At 38.6% G+C, this 19,626-nt stretch overlaps 1 protein-coding gene across 21 annotated transcripts in view; it reads right to left on the reverse strand.

Annotated features, from left to right (window-relative positions):
* LOC103715695 (cycloartenol Synthase-like) overlaps positions 1–19,626 on the reverse strand; it is a 94,729-nt gene that overhangs the window by 12,916 nt on the left and 62,187 nt on the right. For 6 of the 21 annotated variants that reach the window (XR_016398948.1, XM_088714586.2, XM_088714585.2 and 3 more), the window contains 5 exons: positions 19,171–19,305; positions 18,956–19,078; positions 18,789–18,887; positions 14,633–14,677; positions 12,297–12,353 (listed from right to left, as the gene is read on the reverse strand). Coding sequence is in view for 19 of the 21 variants with exons in the window: in XM_088714586.2 (XP_088570712.1) it covers positions 12,297–12,353; positions 14,633–14,677; positions 18,789–18,887; positions 18,956–19,078; positions 19,171–19,305 (459 nt within the window). In the remaining 2 variants the exon portion in view is untranslated. The remainder of the gene's footprint in view (positions 1–12,296; positions 12,354–14,632; positions 14,678–18,788; positions 18,888–18,955; positions 19,079–19,170; positions 19,306–19,626) is intronic. The other 15 variants (XR_016398949.1, XM_088714593.2, XM_088714592.2 and 12 more) reach the window with 6 other exon arrangements.

Below are 19,626 nucleotides of genomic sequence, written 5' to 3' on the forward strand. Positions count from 1 at the left end.
AAAATCCGAGTCGACTCCGAGGCAGCGCAACCCCAAAGACAGAAGACGGCATTTTCGTCCCTGAGAGGCGAGTCGACTCCAAGACAGTTCGAGTCGACTCCAAGGCAGCGCGACCCCAAAAGACAGAAGACTATTTTTTGGATACTGAGGGCCGAGTCGACTCCGAGACAGTTCGAGTCGACTCCGAGACAGCACGAGCCAAAAGACAGAAGCTCGGGAGTTCGGACTCTGAGCACCGAGTCGACTCCCAGAATTTTCGAGTCGACTCGAGTAAGCAAAGTTGAAAAATGCATCCATGGATTCCTTGGGATGAGCCGACTCCAAAAGTGCAAGGTCAGCTCCAGATTTTGGCGAGTCGACTCCGGGTTAAGTCGAGTCGACTCCCAGTCGAGAAGACCACTTTAATTCAAATCTGGAACAGTTGCCGAGCCGACTCCAGAAAAGCATGAGTCGACTCCTGCTACAGTCGAGTCGACTCCAGATCGCGCGAGTCGACTCCGATCCCAACGGAAACTTTGTCAGGAGTTGCAGACTGTGGACAACGGCTCTATTTTTGTCTCTAACGGCTAGATTTCTGGTTCCACGACATGTAAAGCTATAAAATCAAGAGGAGAGCTAGGGGAGACGGAATGGAAGTGGAAGAAAACATTTAGGGAAGAGATTTCAAAGAGATTACAAGAAAAATCTCCCATAAGCACAAAAGGGCCATCCAAAGCGAAATAGAGAGAAGAAGAGCATCCTAGTGAATCCCAAAGCTTCCTCTCCATCCGTGTGCTGCCTCAATCATCCTCTACCTCGTGCCAAATCAGAAGAGGGTCAAGTAAAGAAGAAGCCGAGTTCCTTCATCTTCAAAATTCGTTTGAGAGCTTCTCTTTACTCCATTTGTTTATATTTGATATATTTGCTTAGTTAAGAAGCTAGTACTTGCTTTAAATTCTTAGTCTAATATCTTGTAACTTGATTCAATCAAGGGGTTGAATCAAGAGGTTAAGTTTTGTTGGTGAGCCAAAGAAAAACCAACGGTGTTAAGGTTTGTTGGTGAGCCAAAGGAAAAACCAACGTTGTAAGGTTGTGGTTGGTGAGCCTTTGGGGAAAACCAACTGGGTTGATTGTGAACCCGGAAAACAATCGTTGTAAGGTTGTGGTTGGTGAGCCTTTGGAAAAACCAACTGGGTTGGATTGTGAGCCCGTGAAAACAATCGGTAGGTTCTAGTCGGTGAGCCTGTGAAAACCGACCGAGTTCGTTGTGATCTCGCAAAACAACAAGTTGGGTTGTGAGCTTGTAAAACAACCGGCTGTAATCTGTAGGATTATAGTGAAATTCCCAAGAGGTCTTGGGGAGTGGATGTAGGTGCTGGGGTGCACCGAACCACTATATGTTTGTTGTGTTTGTGATGCTTTTTGTCATTGTCTATCTTGCTCACTTACTTATCTAGATAAATTGCCTGCTTAACTCTTATCCGCGCATCCTTTAGTTGCAAGCATATTCAATTTACTTAATCAAGTCTCAATCGATAAATCAACCTATTGCTAAGTTTAAATTTCACTGTGCAACTATACAACTTAGCATAATTAATTGAAAAGTGTTAGAAGTAGCTTAAAAGTTTTAAAAGACCCAATTCACCCCCCCTCTTGGGTTGTATCTACTGGGCAACATTCTTTCAATATAAATTGCTTATAATTTTGATTCTCCCCTTCAATATTTGCATTCTCTTTTGTTCGAACTTTGTTCAGATTTTTTTATTAAATTTCTTTTAATTAGAGAGGCAAAAATCTGACAATTTGTTCTTTAATATGATTCAACTAATCTCCGAATATTCTTTGAATAGATTCTGGAGATTACTCCTTGAGGAGCCCCAATAGAGAAATAATCAGCCTCGAGGTATTGAATCCATTAAGAACAAATTACATTTTTGCTTAAAAATGTTTCTTTTGTTTATATTCCTTTATATTTTTCTTTCCCTTTTTGTCATCACATCAAAAAGCACATAAAACATAAAGAGATAATAAGTCAAATTGCACAGATTTTTGAAGAAAAATCTCTATTCATTATAGTAAGTACAAAAAATGAATACATATCAGAAAAAGTCCTCAAGGAACTGTACATCATAGAATCAAAAATACACTAGGGTCGTCGAGTAGTGGAGGATGTGGCTCCCATACTCAGTCTAGTATGTCGCATGACCAAGCTTATCCCCTCAGATATATTCTCTAGTTGTGTGATGATCTCCGAGGTAGCCTTAGATTGTATCTCAGTTAGCTGGGTCACATTCTCCTGAATAGTGTCAAGCTTGAAGATTAAGGCATTTGCAAGCCTTTCCGCACCTTGACTTTGGCTTCCCATCTCTTCTCTGATGCTGTCTCGCATCTGCCTTGCGTCTTCCTTTATGTCTCTAAGGCTCCAGTATTGACCCTGGACTAGGCTCCTTATGTTGGACATTTTCTCCCTAAGTTCTGCTATCATCATGGATATCGCTGCTGTGGAGGGAATAACGTCAGTGGAGGGTGCACTGTGTGAACCTCTCAGCTCCTCCACTATATCACCTCTCAGCTCCCCGAACCGTACAAGATAGTTACCACCTATCATACGGCTTTCTATCACTATCTCATCTCTCAGCTCCCGGAGCTGCTCAGGGCTGATCCTGATCTCTAGGGGCTGCTGAGGTGGTGGAGCTGTAGATGGTCCAGCTGAAGTGGATGGTTCAGTTGGAAATGAGGGACCAAAAGTGGATGGAAAAGTGGTAGGAGCTGTGTAGTGGTCCTGGTCATGGTCAGGGCTAGGTGAATGGTGAGTAGTAGGGTCAGATGGTGTGGATGAAAATGTTTTCCTAACCGAGACACCCTCTACTTTATGGAAACCCATTCTGTGAAGAGTCTCCTCACCCATATGATTAGTGTACCTGAGGGAGCGTGTGGGTTCTCCCTCAAGGATAGGGACCTTTAATTCCCTAAAGATAAGTGTAAAGAGCATACCGTATGGAAGACTTAGCCTAGGCTTATCTAAGGGTTCACAGAGATACCTATAGATTAGCTTTGGAAAGTTTAGGGAAATGTCATATAGAATGTAGAACATCAATGCTAGGTCCTTTTCTGAGATAAAGTCAAAACAACCAGTCTTAGGAAAAAGGGTCCTAGATATGATGCTCAGGAGGAGTCGTATTTTAGCCAAAAGTTCATTTGCAGACACCTCCTCTATGGGGGATTGGGGTGGTCTTCCTAAAATGACCGTAAGGGCCTCTGTCCTGTCTGTGGGATGTGTGGGAGCGATTCCATCGCGAGACAAGTGGAGGACCCTAGCAATGAGATCTTCTGAAATGAGAATGGGGACATTGGCTATGACCCCTTGGACACAACCGCCACCCCTTGTGACGGTCCCATAAAATTTTCTAACTAACTCTGGGTAGGTAGGGAGGACAAGAGAACAAAAATATTCTAAGTTTTGGGCTCTAAGATGATGCCCTAGGTTGAACCCTTCCCGGAAGAGGAAGTCAAAGTTAACTCATCTCACGGTAAAGACAAACCCTCCCGGCGCACGGTTGCGAGGGAACCGTCCTCAGCGGATAAGGAACCGAAGGTGGTGGCTTCACGGATTCGTTTCTCGCCTTGGACAGTCTCTCGATGCCGCTCGCGGAGAGATGTCTCTTTCGGCTCGGGACAACTGCTTTCCTAGGCATTTTTGACCTAATACGGAAGGATGGACTCGAAGGACGGAAGAAAACAAGGAAGAAATGATCGAAAAAATGGTCGGGGACGATGTAGGAGACGATTCTAGATTTTTGAACAGTGGCGGCCGAGAATAGAAGTGGAGAAAAGGATATTTCACTTAGGGTTAAAAGTCGGATTTCCGACCTCGAGTCGACTTCTAAACATGCGCGAGTCGACTCGACCTCGAGTCGACTCCTAAACATGCGCAAGTCGACTCGCCCACGAGCCGACTCTAAAATCTATTCGAGTCGACTCGAACTCTGGCACATAACCAAAAACTCAGTTAATTCCGTGCCAAAGGAGAGAGATATGAAAATCTTTAGAACTTAAGAAATGATTTGATGACCATAGATGAGAAATCCTATATCCAACATAAGCTAATCATCAAAATCAATGAATTATAGGAGAGTATCACAAAAATGGATCAATCACTCCTAACCCTCTTCTAAGGATACAAAATCGATCTTCACTCAAGGATTTTGTGAAGATATCAGCAAGTTGATCATTAGTACAAACAAATTCAAGCATCACATTACCATTTAACACATGATCTCTTATGAAGTGATGTCTTATCTCAATATGTTTAGTTCTTGAGTGTTGAATTGAATTTTTAGTTAGATTTATGGCACTTGTATTATCACAATATATGGAAATCTTATCTTATTTAATGCCATAATCTTCAAGTTGTTGCTTGATCCATAAAATTTGAGCACAACAACTCCCGGTAGCAACATATTCGGCTGCCGCCGTGGATAGTGCAACCGAGTTTTGTTTCTTGCTAAACCATGAGATTAAGTTCTCTCCTAAGAATTGACATGACCCGCTGGTGCTTTTTTATCAAGTTTACACCCAGCGAAGTCAGAATCAGTATACTCTATTAAGTTTATGCTTGATTCTTTAGAGTACCATAGACCTATATTTTTTGTTCCTATTAGATATTTAAAAATTCTCTTAACTGCAATTAGGTGTGACTCCTTAGGATTAAATTGATATCTAGCACACATGCATACACTAAACATGATATCAAGTCTACTTGCTGTAAGATATAATAATGATCCTATCATACCTCTATACAGCTTTTAATCTACTAATTTACCTGATTCATCTTTGTCTAGTTTGCATGATGAGCTCATGGGAGTGCCAATTGATTTGTTTCCATCCATATCAAACTTCTTTAGCATTTTCTTGATGTATTTAGCTTGATTGATGAAAATTCCTTCCTTGGATTGTTTGATTTGAAGTCCGAGGAAGTAGTTCAATTCTCCCATCATACTCATCTCGAATTCACTCTGCATTAAATCAGCAAACTCTTTGCAAAGACGATTGTTAGTAGTACTGAAAATAATATCATCTACATAAATCTGCACTACTAACAAATCTTTGTTTTCCTTTTTAAAAAATAGGGTTGTATCAATATTTTCTCTAGAGAATTCATGGTCTAATAGAAATTTGCTAAGTCTTTCATACCATGCTCTAGGAGCTTGTTTTAGACCATAAAGTGCTTTATTTAGTTTATAAACATAATTGGGGTATTGATGATTTTCAAAACCAAGAGGTTGTTCTACATAAACCTCCTCATTAATATACCCATTCAGGAAGGCACTTTTTACATCCATTTGAAATAATTTGAAATCTTTGAAGCATGCATATGCTAGTAACAGTCTAATTGCTTTAAGTCTAGCCACAGGAGTAAACGTCTCATCAAAATCTATATCTTCTTCTTGATTATAATCCTTTGCTACTAGTCTAGCCTTGTTCCTAACCACAACTCCATTTTCATCAAGTTTATTTTTGTATATCCATTTAGTTCCAATTATTGAATATTCAGTGGGTCTCTCTACTAAGTTCCATACTTTGTTTCTTGTAAATTGGTTTAGTTCCTCTTGCATAGCATTAATCCACTTTAGATCATTTTCAGCTTCTTCAATATTTTTAGGTTCTAAATGTGAAACAAATACTAGATGATTATTTAAGTATCTAAGAGAGGCTCCAGTTCTAATAGGTTGAGATGGATCATCTAAGATTAACTCTTTAGGACGACCGTGAGCATACCTCCAAGCCTTTGTAAGCCCATGTTCAGCAATTACCTCTTGGCTTGTAGAAGTCTCTTCAATTTGCTTCGGTTCATCCTCTTGTAAGGTCATGTCATCCATCTTTTCCTCAAGTATCCCTGTTTCATCATCGAAGGCTACTCTCTTGCTAGAAGAAGCATCATTAGTCTCATCAAAAACAACATGAATAGATTCTTCAATTATAAGAGTTCTTTTGTTGAGGACTCTATATGCCCTACTTGATATAGAGTATCCCAAAAAGATATCCTCATCAGATTTGGAATCAAATTTTTGTAAGTTATCTTTGCCATTATTATGAATGAAACACCTACAGCCAAACACATGAAAGTAGTTTACTTTAGGCTTTCTATCTCTCCAAAGTTCGTAAGGTGTTTTCTTTATAATTGGTCTTAATAGAACTCTATTTATTATATGACATGATGTGTTAATGGCTTCTCCCCAAAAATACTTTAGGAGGTCACTTTCACACAACATGGTCCTAGCCATTTCTTCTAGAGTTCTATTCTTTCTTTCCACAACTCCATTTTGTTGTGGTGTCCTAGGTACAGAGAAATTATGAGTTATCCCCTTTTTACTACAGAATTCATCAAATAGATGATTTTCAAATTCCGTTCCATGATCACTCCTAATTGCTATAACTGAACTATTTTTTGTGTTTGTTACCTCCTTGTGGAACTTCTTAAAAACAGAAAATGGTTCATCCTTATGAGCTAAAAACATGACCCATGTGTATCAAGAAAAATCATCAACTATGACAAGTCCATACTTGTTTCCACCAAGGCTTGTGGTCCTAGTTGGTCCAAAAAGGTCCATGTGAAGTAGCTCAAGGGGTCTAGTTGTAGAGACACAATTTATGGACTTAAAAGAGCTTCTAGATTGTTTGCCAAATTGACATGCTTTACAGATTTTGTTTTTCTCAAATTTCAGCTTTGGCAAATCAATCACGGAATCTCTTTTAACTAATTTAGATAATGTGTCCATGCTTGCATGACCTAATTTACGATGCCATAACCAACTTGCCTCACTAAGCTTAGAATCATTAGCTACTAAGCAGTGGCTGTTTTTAGCAAGATCATCAAGATCTACTACATAAACATTGCCACGTCTTAGTCCTTTGAAAACTAAACTATTGTTAGTTGAGTTGGTTATGATGCACATAGATGGCTTAAATAATACATCAAAACCCTTATCACATAGTTGACTAATGCTAAGTAAGTTGTGCTTAAGACCATCTACAAACCGAACATTATCAATAAAGGTTGAAGGTGTGATTTGTATCTTACCAATACCCATGATGTGACCTTGGTTATCATCTCCAAAAGTCACCACACCTTCTTTCTTAGGTTCTAGGGTGAAGAATTGCTCCTTGTCACCTGTCATATGTCTTGAGCAGCCACTATCCAAGTACCAACAGTTTTTATTGAGCTTGGCTGCAAGACACTTCTACACAAGAAAATCATATAGTCTTAGGTACCCAAGCTTTCTTGGGTCCTTCAAGGTTAGCTTTGTTGGTTCCTTTTGGAACCCAAACATTTTTAATTTTTTTTTTAGCTTTTATTTTTCTATGGTCACACACATTAGCTTTATGTCCTACTTTTCCACAACAGAAACAAGTTACATTTTTAGTTTTACTTTCTCCGGCTTTTACAAAAAATTTTTTAAGTTCAGTTTTTCTGTTTTTAGTAAGCTTAAGTCTTTTGTAAGGTTATCTTTTAGAGTTTGATTATTATTTTTAAGTTCTGAAATTTTTTTAGTTAGTCTTTCTTTGTCTTTAATTAGGGTACAGTTCTTTTGAGTTAGCAATTGGTTGCTTGTTTTAAGTTCTAAGTTCTCCTTAACAATGGAATCCTTTTCCATGATCAAATTGTCATTTTTATGACTGTAGGATTGATTAGTTAGCCTCAAATTGTTGTTTTTAAGATTTATTGATTTATACTCATCCATTAGCTCATTAAAGGCATCATACAATTCTTCAAAAGTAAAATCTAAATGAGCTTCAGATGTTACCTCATTTTCATTTGCCATAAAGCAAAGATTGGTCTTTTCTTCTTGTTCCGGCTTCTTGCATTCATAGCATCCGATTTCCTCACTTTTTCTTTTCTTACCTTTATCCTTATTGTAGGAACTTGAGGAACCTCTCTTCTGATGAAAGGATTTTTTTTCGGTTGATGAATCTTCTGAACTTTCGCACGAGAAGAGCCTCATCTTCATCTTCCTCATTGTCTTCTTCTTCGATGTTGCTACTGCAAGATAGATCCTTGTTAGAAGAAGTAGATTTGAGGGCCATTACCTTTTTCTTATGTGAGGATTCTTCTTCACTGTGTTGTTTCATTGTGAGCTTATGCGTCATTAGGGATCCAAGAAACTCCTCGAGTGGCAGCTTGTTCAAGTTCCTTGCTTCTTGGATTGCCGTGACTTTGGCTTCCCATGACCTTGGTAAAGAGCAAAAAATTTTTCTAACAAGATCACTGTTAGTATAACTTTTGCCAAGGCTTTTTAGTCCGTTGACAATATCAGTAAATCGAGTAAACATGGAAGAGATTGTTTCATTAAACTCCATTTTAAATAGTTCATATTTATGAACCAGCATGTTTATTTTAGATTCCTTGACTTGAATTGTGCCCTCGTGGGTCACTTCAAGTCTATCCCATATCTCTTTTGCAGAATTGCAAGTAGAGATTCTATTGAATTCATTAGGATTCAAGGCACAATAAAGTACATTCATTGCTTTGGCATTTAGTTGTGCCTTCCTTCTATCGTTATCATCCCAATCTTTTTCTAGCTTCGGTATGGCGATATTATCTACATAGATAGAAGGAGTATATGGTCCATTAACTATGATGCTCCAAACATCATAGTCTTGGGCTTGGATAAATATCCTCATCTTAGCCTTTCAATGGGTGTAGTTAGTTTCATTAAACAATGGAGGCCTATTGGTGGATTGCCCCTTACTAAGGAAAGATCCACAAGGGGTTGTCATTTTAATCTTTTACTCTTTTGGGGATTGGAACACCAATCGATATAAGAACACCTGCTCTGATACCACTTGTTGCCCAAGGAGACAACCAAGAGGGGGGGTGAATTGGGTTTGGATTAATTATTGACAAATTAAAACTTGATTAATAGATAATTAAATCTAATGCAGGCAGGTTAATTAAGCTACTTGACGAGGAGATTGGAAGAGACAAATAGCCAATGCGAACACAAGAAAGTTTTATAGTGGTTCGGAGCCAACTCTTGCTCCTACGTCCACTTTCCAAGCTTCACTTGGGAGTTCACTATAATCCTTTAGATTATAGCCGGTTGTTTTATAAGTTCACAACCCAACTTATTGTTTTTGCGAGATCACAACGAACTCGGTCGGTTTTCACAGGCTCACCGACTAGAACCATCCGATTGTTTTTCCGGGATCACAATCAAACTCTTATACCGTTAGTTTTAACTTTGGCTCACCAACAAAGCTTACAACCCTTGATTCAATCCCCTGATTGAACCAAGTAAGAAAAATAGTTTGGGAAAAGATACAAGGAAAGCTTATTAAAAAGCAAATATGAATCAATATGAATAGAGTAAAGTTAGAAGCTCTCAAATAGATTTCAGAAGAGGAAGAAAGGGCTTCTCGAACTCTGAGTCTCCTCTTTGAGTGCACTGAAGATTTGATGTCAGAAGAAGAGCCTTGAATGCAAAGAAAAAACTTTTAGGAATGAATTGAATGCGTTTCTTCCTTCTTTTACTTGTCTTTTCTCTCAATGGACTCTTGGTAGTTGGAAATGCCTTAATGCACAGATGGAGTAACTCTCTTGCCCTCTACTACTGTTTTCTCTGGCTATTTAAATAGTTCCTTTTGAAAAATAGCTATTAGACACTGATTTGTAGCCGTTCTACACAGTCTGCACCTCCTGACAATGTATCCGTTGGGGTTGGAGTCGACTCGCTCGATCTGGAGTCGACTCGGCTGTTGCTGGAGTCGACTCATGCTTTACTGGAGACGACTCGCCCACTGTTCAGGATTTGAATTAAAGTGCCGTCCCGACCTGAAGTCGACTCGGTCCAATCCTGGAGTCGACTCGCCAAGATCTGGAGATGACTCAGCATTTTGGAGACGGCTCGTTCTCAAGATTCTAGAGATCTATTTTTCTGTATTTCTCTCTCGAGTCGACTCAGATCCTCTTGGAGTCGACTCGGCTCTCAGAGCCCGAAAAATCGATCCTCTGTCTATTGATCTGAGCTGCCTCGGAGTCGACTCGCACTTTGTTGGGTTCGACTCGGAAATTCTCGGAGTCGACTCGTTCACAGGGTCACTGAGTTTGGTTCTCTGCCTTTCAGTCCGCTTTTCTCTGAGAGTCGACTCTGGCATGATTAGGAGTCGACTCGCCAAACGTTGGAGTCGACTCGCATCCTTCTGGAGTCGACTCGGTAACAGGGTCTAGAAAATACTTCTATGTCTTTCTGTCTGTTACTCCTTGGAGTCGACTCGGAACTGTCGGGAGTCGACTCGTCAAGCATCGGAGTCAACTCGTAGCCTTTTGGAGTCGACTTGCTGACAAGGTCTGAAAACCATCTTTGTATCTTTCTTTCTGTTCTTAGTTGGAGTCGACTCGTAGAGTATCGGAGTCGACTCGAGCTCGTGCCAGAAACTCTGAACTATTTGGAGTCGACTCGTAATCTTCCGAAGTCGACTCGAGAATCGACCCTTGGTTCAAATAGGGTTCAATACTTGTCCAACTTATTTTGAACCAAGGCTTGAGGCACTTAATTGAAAATATACAAATATATGCCTGAAATACTAGATTGAATTCATTAGTATAACATAAGATATACTCAAATGCTTTGAGCTCATCAAAAATCAATCACTCCACATATATATATATATATTAAAATGGAGGCTCTGCTTGTGTAAAGCTCTCCATTTGCCTCATGGATAATAAGTCGAACTCTTATTTAATATAGTTCTTTATCAAAATATAGCAATAGATTATCATTAAAAATAGCTTATTAGTTTATTAAACCATATTAATTTAAAAACTTTTTATTAGTCCTACTAAATTAATATAGAAACTAATAACATTATTAATAACTATATTTGCTTAACATATGCTAATATTAATAAAAAATATTTTTTATTATTACTGTACCCTGCCCATATTTCGTATTTTTATGATCATGATCTTACATAAAAGTAAAAGTACAACCACTAATGACTTTGTTATATTGTATTTAAATATCCTCTAGATGAAATTCTTTTCTATTTCTTACTATATGTAGGTTGGATCATGATCTTATTATTGTATATTTTACTATATCAATAGATATGCATATAGCATTTGAATTTTGTATAGTGAAAGTATGTCATAACATTAATATTAAAATCTATTATAAATAGCAAGAAATAAGATCAAGCTTGATGTGAAATGATACTAATAATATGACTATTAATATTATTGGTCAAATACACTTACAAATATGAAAGCAAATACCATATTAAATTGTCATAGTCATGTCTATATTATGACATAGAATTTGTGATATGCTCAATGAGCTTAATGCGCAATAAGAATTGGCATATTAATAATGAACAATATTAATACTCAATGAGGCTCAGATTATAAGCTCTTATTTAAAATGGTTCTTTATTTCTCAAAATAATATTTTTTTTTTGCAGTTAGTATTAATAATATATTATTTTAGAAAAAGGAAAAAACCATAGAGGATGATATTAGTGACTGATGTATGTACATAGAGGCCCTTATGCAGAGTTTTCTATTTATCATGTTAAAGCTGGTATATATCAATGATGCTAGTACTGATGTCGAGAGTTCTACTCAGCCATTATTTTAAAGTTCATTGCTTAAAGTACAATAGAAATTTAACTATTGAAGTTTGTTTCTATTTATTGTACCAACAAAAAGCTTTCTATTTACTATATTTCATTGCATTCTATATTATATTTCCAAAATAGTTAGAAAAGGAGGAAACACTGTACTGCATGCATCGTGGTTATATACTAATATATATACTAAAGTAGATGCTCTGCTTGTGCAGTGCTCTCCATTATTTTTTCATTTCATCATAATTTCTTTTTATTTGACCAAGGTATAGAGACTCAACTGAAGTTCCGAAACCAAAAATCAGCATGTCTGGTAGGAAATAAGTTTTCAAAATCATTAATATTGAAATCATTAAATTTTTTAGCTAAGCTTTAATGTCAAGTGTGTAGTCCAACTTATTTAGGATGAATAATAATATAGTTTTATACCACTATGACACTAGTAACAACAACTATCAGCCAATAGCATTCTAACTCTCACATAGACATACACATAAACACATATAGACAAAGTGAGGTATGAATGTGCTTGTTGTTCCTTGATCAGCATAAATATTATATGCAATACTTGACTCTTAACCATGCACATAGACAAGAGATTGGCACCTTTTAGGTTCAAAATATAACTCCATAGGGGAACCATACAAAAAGAACAAGCAATAGCAAAGGAATATGCATTTAAGAGCACGAACCTGCAACCACGGAGAGGCTCTTATTCGTTCAAAACTTCCAAAACCACCACTTTTATCCTACAACAAGACAAACAATATTTAAGAGCTATTGAATATGCTATTGTAACAGAAGAGGAAAACCTTTAAAATTTGATGTGAATTTACTGAAATTGTTAATAAAGGATAATTCCTATGTGATAGCTAGGAAGTGATATCAGGTTGGCTTGAGTTAGGGTACATCTCAATCTAAACTCAGACCTATTGAAGGCCTGGGTCCAAACTTTGTCTAAAACTCACCAATCGTGAGGTATCAGGTTGAGACCAAGTTAGGGTAGGAGAGAATATACAACCCTATTTACAAGTCAAGTTCGTGTGTATTAAGTTCTGTAACATAATTGGCACTTATTAGGTTTGGATCAGGGTTGTATCCCAAGCGAATACCATTACTTGGTTAGCTGAAACCCCTTCATGTCCTCAAAATAGCTTATTTGAAACATAGCTTAAAAAGTTATAATTGATGAAATTTATAAAAAAAAAAGTGATGTGTATAGGAGTAAAATTACACATGATATATTGGGGAATCTATTGGGCTCAAATCGATTCTAGGTCAAGGTCAGGTTAGATTTATAAAAATTAATCCCATACTGTAATGTATTATATACGACTAAGTCAGGTGTGTATGCATTTGCTAGACTGGATGGACCCAACAAGTTTTATAGAACCATGCCGAACTGATAGGCGAACATTGTATCTAGTTAGCAAGGTAAGGTAGGTAACTTGTAACAACCCAGGATCTCACCCAAAATGGCTAGCCGGAAGGTATTATTTAGGTTCCTTGATCCTGTATAAGTACCCAAGATCTACCCAGCGAATAACCGATGTGGGACTAAACACACGCCCGCACGGGTCCTCACATACTCCCCCCGTTCAAGCCCTGACGTCCTCGTCAGGCTAAGGGTTCAAATCCATTCAAATCTAATCACAAACACCACGATCGGTCCGTGGTCAACTCCAATGAATCCGTGCTGCAGTGTCCCCTAGTCCACATAAGTTATGGGCCGGGTCCGCTCTGATACCACTTGTAACAATCCAGGACCTCACCCAAAATGTCACGCCCCCGCCTGCGCGAGGCACGTGAGGCACCTAGTGCCCACGTGGGGGCCATATGAGGGGGGAACACGGGGCTCCCCTGCCAGATATTGTCCGGTTCTGGGGCTTCACGCAAGCGTCCTTCACCCCTCCCCGGTTTTGTTTTCCACCCAAAACGCGTCTGCAGGATTTGGAGACACCCGCCTCATATGCCCAGGCTCTGGAACGAGTCTTTCCGATGTGGGACTATTGGGCCTCACACCCTTCCCACCATCGGACAAGAGCCGTCCTCGGCTCTGATACCAAATGTCACGCCCCCCCTCATGTGGCCCCCACGTGATACCACTAAATCTGTCACGCCCCGAGCCCGAGGCGCGGCAGATGCCGCACGCCCACACGGCGGACCGCACAGGCGTGCAAGGCAGCAGATCATATCAAAACAGATACAGCTATTCAAAGATGACATAATTATTTAAATTGTTCAAAAGCGGACTTACAAAATTTCAAAATAGCATATGCCAACATAATTCAAATGTCCAAACTAAACTAACTAAAATGCCAATAACTGAAGAATCATCGGAAAATCTAACGCACTCCTCAATCCCGTGAGATCAAGCCTCTGGATCTGAAAAATGGAGAAAATAGAATAATGAGCTACACTAGCCCAGTAAGCAACAAAATACCCCAAAGTGGGGTCAGAGCATATCAGATCAAAATACAGGATAATGTCTGGAATAAATCATAAATAACATCGTTTTGTTGTTTTCAAAACTTATTATCATTTTTCCAAAAATATGATATCAGAATCTCAACATGATAGGCTACGGCCACGTAACCCAGTGGCATGGGTTGCACAAAGTGCCAAATCCACTATTTTTATCCACCGATGGCAGCCGGTGTTGCACAAAAGTGCCAAATCCACTATATTTACCCACCGATGGCAGCCGGTGTCCAGAAACCACTATTCTAATCACCGGTGGCGCGGTGTCGAAACCGGTTCCTCACAGATTACAAGTCGACAGGTCCAACGTATAATCCCCATTGGCGGGGCCAGAACAGAACAGAACAGATCATAGCCATGCTGAGAATACATATATATAAAAACAGATTTCATAAATTTTCCAGTCATAGTTTACGGATTTCAGAGCATAATTTTCAAATGAAATTTAACATGCCAGACCCATTTTACTAAATACAAAACATATTTCAGAATTTAATCTATTTATTAAATAATTTGAAAATCACACTTGAAGTATTAAGTTACTTACCTCTTCTCGCTTAATTCCTACTTCAGATAGGCAGAACAGGTTCACCTGTTTAAATTTAATTAATTCTTTGTTAATATCAGAATTAAGCAAAAATCTAAAAATAATACTATTGAACACGGCCCAACAGGGCCTAGAGTTGGCCCATAATGGGCATGGCCCGATAGGCCCATATTAGGCACAGCCCAATGGGCCCGCATAGACCCAGCTAAGTAGGGCCCCCAAGGTTGGCTTCTAATTAGTTCATTTATACAATAAAATTTATTGCAGGGACTAATACTTAATTTACAGTGTACTATTCTATAAAGCTTGAGTGGACTAAATAAATATAGTTGGGGACCTTTATGTAATATTTTTTTCTTATAGGGACCAAACATAAGTTACAGAATACCCTTTTGTAAAATAATATACTGTCAAGGGCTTATCTGCAAAATTTCATTTATTGGCTAAACGGGTTCGGGTTTCAGGTTCGGGTTCCGATTTCGGATCTGAACTGGATTTCGGATCTGGACTGGGTTTCATCTTTATTTATTTTTATTTTTATTTTTATTTTTATTTTTCAGGTTCCAACTGGGCCCATGTTGGGCCCACAGTGAACTGGGCCTTGGCCCAGCTCGGCCCACATGGGCCTTCTTCTTCCCCAACGTCCCCCCCACGGCAGGGGAAAACCGCGAGGGAGAGCGGAAGAGGAAGGGGGCGGCGGGGTGGCCGGAGGCCACCCCTCGGTCGATGGCCAGCCGGCCGCCATGGCAGCCGGCGGCCGTTGTAGTGGCCGACGGGGAGAAGCAACCGAGATGATCTCGGTTGCTGGGGCTGAAACAGAGAGAAAAAAAATCAATGTTTTTGGCAATAAATCAAAGGCAAGGAAGAGGGAAGCTCACCGGCGATCGACGGAGGTGGTGGGTCTCGGCCAAGGGAGGCATCGATCCGATGTCAAGCGGCGGCGGCGACGGCACCTTCCGAAAGGAAGGTAGATCCAGAGACAGGGGAAGGCCGTGAGGGGATTTGGGCGGTACTCGGCCGGGAGAGCTCGCCGGTCACTCGAGAGGCAAGAACAGAGGGAGGAGAGGAAGAGGAAGAAGGGAGAGGAAGAGGAGGAGACGGATGAGAGGGAGGAGGGCTCGGAGGTGTTCTTACGAAGAGGAAGATGGGGGTTTTATCACCCCATTTCAACGGCTCTCTGCGCGAAAATCATGGCGGTGGGGCGAAATCAACGGCCGCTCATGCGGCCGTGGGGTGGTCGCGACGCCCCGCCCTCAACGACCGAAGAAGCCGGAGCGGGGATCGCGATTGCGATCCCCTTCTTTGGCTCCCTTGCAAAAGGAGAATGGGGCTGAAGTCGGTTGGGGCTGCCGACTTCAGCCCGGTATCTCACATTCTCTCTCCCTTAAAAAATTTCGTCCTCGAAATTTGAGAGATCTATGCCTTTCAAGTTTAAATATGCTCAGCTCATTGAGTAATATAAATCCAAGATCTCATTCTTCTCGATCAAAAGCAGTGTGATAGTTAACTTTGAATCAGTTATCAAAAAATTCATATAAACTCGTAAGATTAACACTAAATAACAGACTGACTAAAATTTCAGATTGAAATTATCATCTTGATCCACGTTCACTCGAGATCGAATCAGGATCAATTCGCAACAGGATTGATTAAAATTAGTTGTGTTTGGGATAGAACTTAAAATGAAATAGATCTCATACACTTATCATGGTAGTGTGCTGATCCCTCAAAGGATAATGACCAACCTTAGAGTCAAATCATTAAATGGCTAGAAATGTAATTCACAAAATGAACATGTACTGATGATCATTAGATAGCAACGGTCTATCCCAAAAATGATTTGCATCAAATCACAAGAGCAGGTCTGAGAAGGTAAAGTATTGATACCATGATTCAATATGCCACAAAGCTTTTAACTTAAACTTATAAATCATAAGATGGGAGCAGATAATGCATGGTTTATTCAGATACTTAACAAATTAGACCATATTTGGTCAACAATCAACTAACCTGAGTCATGATACGCTCAAATTATTATTTTCTTAGCATACCCAAACATAGCAAAGTTTATCCAGGAGATAACATAATCATATCATGATTGACCTGAGAATCAATAGTATTCACCTTTCCTTATTAACAAAATCTTTCATTATTGAACAACAGTCTTTCATCATAACATGTTACCAAAATACAGTCAATATTTTTGACCAGTTTAAATTTACTCAGTCCATCAAATTTCCGCTGCGCAACTCAGATCAATATTCTCCAAACTTTCTTAATGATCCCAGATTATCAGCATTTTTTTTTTCTTTTTAATATCCAAGCAAAATTTTATCCTTGCTTCCCAAGTACCCTAGGTCATGATTAACCCTTGAGATAGTTGTCGTATTTATACCATCATATGATCAAGTAATCATATTCTAGATCCAAATTTGAACTAAGCCAATTCTAGTTTTCCTTGGCAATTCCATTATACAAGTTGATATTTATTCTAAGCTTTGATAATTAAAAGATTCTAGATTAACTTACTCAGGAGCTTACTCAATCATTCCGAATCTTTTCTTTTAGGCTAAACTTATTTGAGCCTCTCATGAAATCCCACTTGCATTTCTCATATGGTGATACAAAATCCACAATCAACTCATAGCCTTGATTAATAAATATTTAACTCACAAAAATCTAATAATCTGGTTCAAAGAATTACAATAAATTCCTCCAAGATATAAGCTCTATGATTTTACATTGAGATCCATCAAAATATCAATCTTAATTGTTTCAATTCTCAAGGGTTAGGGCCCAATAAAAATTCTTAAGTCTCATCCCCAAGTATATTTTCCTTCTATATACGAGTTCCATGCATGATCCACATACAGATTTCAATGAATATTTTCTAGTCCAACCTTTAAACATCTTTTTATAAATGAGTCTTAATTTGCCACCAAAATAATTAACTTCAACTAGAAGCAATATCCACAGTGCCTGATATCAAGTTAAACTTCCAAAATAATTATATTGCACGATAATAACTCATGATTAATATTCCTTCACTTAATTTAGTCAAAAATCTAATTAATCATAACTTGAAATACAAATTGCTCTACCAAGAAAACTCTCAGAGTAGCTCATTCACACTTTGGTTACGACCATAATTAGGTTGCAGTCTAATTTTAGCATTTCAAAATTATGATAAAATAACTCAAATTTATCAATAACAAAAGCAAATAAATGCCTTCATCTAATGGCCTAATGTCTACCCATCTCTCAAACTTTCTGACGAATCCTAAAGATCCTAAAACTTAAGCTCCATCTGACTATTTCAAACACAATCCCTAGGAATCTGAAACCTGGCTCTGATACCATTTGTAACAACCCAGGATCTCACCCAAAATGGCTAGCCGGAAGGTATTATTTAGGTTCCTTGATCCTGTATAAGTACCCAAGATCTACCCAGCGAATAACCGATGTGGGACTAAACACACGCCCGCACGGGTCCTCACATAACTTGTGTATCATGTAAGTATACTCAAATCCTCTATTGTAAAATTTTGCACCTAGTAGCTGAGAATAAATGTTGTACACGAAGTTTACCACAAAGTAAATTTCTTCTTACACAATAAAAACAAAATTTATTTCCACAAGGTACAATACTGCAACAGATTCTTTTAATGCTTATTCTGATTATTTGCATTTGGACAAATATGCTGATTATTATAAGTCATCAAGAAGCATATCATTGATGTTCTTTCTTATAAAGAATAAGAGGTTATAAAATAATGAGTTGCAATATTTGATCACATCCAACAAGGTTTTTTCTTTTGGCTAGTATTTTGCTTGCGAGAAATCAAGCATAAATTTAGAAATTATTATTTTTCCACCAAAATTCAACTCCAACAATAGAAAAGTCATAGATATGTTATAAATAGGATGGAAGTAGAAACTCCAGTATAACTATATAGATCATGAAAACTATCCTTGGACGAATGCACCTTAATAATTTTCGATGACATTAATGTTTAGAAGACTCATTAGGTCAATTATATATGTTCAAAAATGCATGCTTTACCTTATCAGATCAATGGTGTAGAAGCTTTAATAAGTGATGCATTTGAAGGAGAGCTACTCAAATTTGGTTTTCTAGAGGACAGTCATGAGTTACCTGTAGGTAAAGAAGGATGTCCGCAGCATCATAAAGTCGTTTCACATCTACTGGATCGCCAACAAGCACTGGAGACATTTGTGACAATAAGAGTAGAGCCTGCAGAAGATAAAAGAATATCACTATCTTAACTAGAGAATAATAAATGAGGGCACTAAAATGGCTACCACTAATGCTTCTCCTGTGGTGTCTGAAACCATCCATCCTTGATCTGCCATTGAGAAGGGCCATGTGCCTTTCGATCTATCCCGGTACGTTGACTTGAGATCACCAGGGTAGTCCTCAAGAATCTTTAAAACAAGTTAGAAATAGGTCAAGTGCACAAAGACGGCATGAGTGTGACCGACGTATCAGAATAAGAACTAATAAACTGAGAGTAGACCTGTGAGTTTTTTATGTATTCATGCGCTTTCTTAAGAGTAGGGCCAAATTCTTCAGAAAGGCCAGTAGAAATGATTGCTTGAACAGCGAAAGTTGTGTCCCATAATTGGCTGCCAACCGCTGCCTGTAGTTCATGCTATGAATCATGAATTGATTATTTGTAATGAATGATACTTTACAGAGCAAGACCAGTAACAATGTTCCATGAAGCTATAACTTATTCAAATTAAATGTCTATGTATTGGTGTTCGACAATCTAACCCAAATTATATCATATAACTAGAGACAATACATGGATTAGTAAGTAGGAGCATGGAGAATTTGATAGGTAAGAAGGATCGGTGGGCTCTGATGATACCATGTTAAGATCCTATCTAATAACCCAGGTATTTAGTTGGATGAACCTATTTGATGTGGGATTATTATTCCGGAACATTGATGATGAAAGGTCTAACAT

Source organism: Phoenix dactylifera, chromosome 18 (genome assembly GCF_051530095.1).
Source record: "Phoenix dactylifera cultivar Ajwa chromosome 18, Ajwa_hap1_PhDact_Kaust_v1.1, whole genome shotgun sequence".
Taxonomy (NCBI): domain Eukaryota; kingdom Viridiplantae; phylum Streptophyta; class Magnoliopsida; order Arecales; family Arecaceae; genus Phoenix; species Phoenix dactylifera.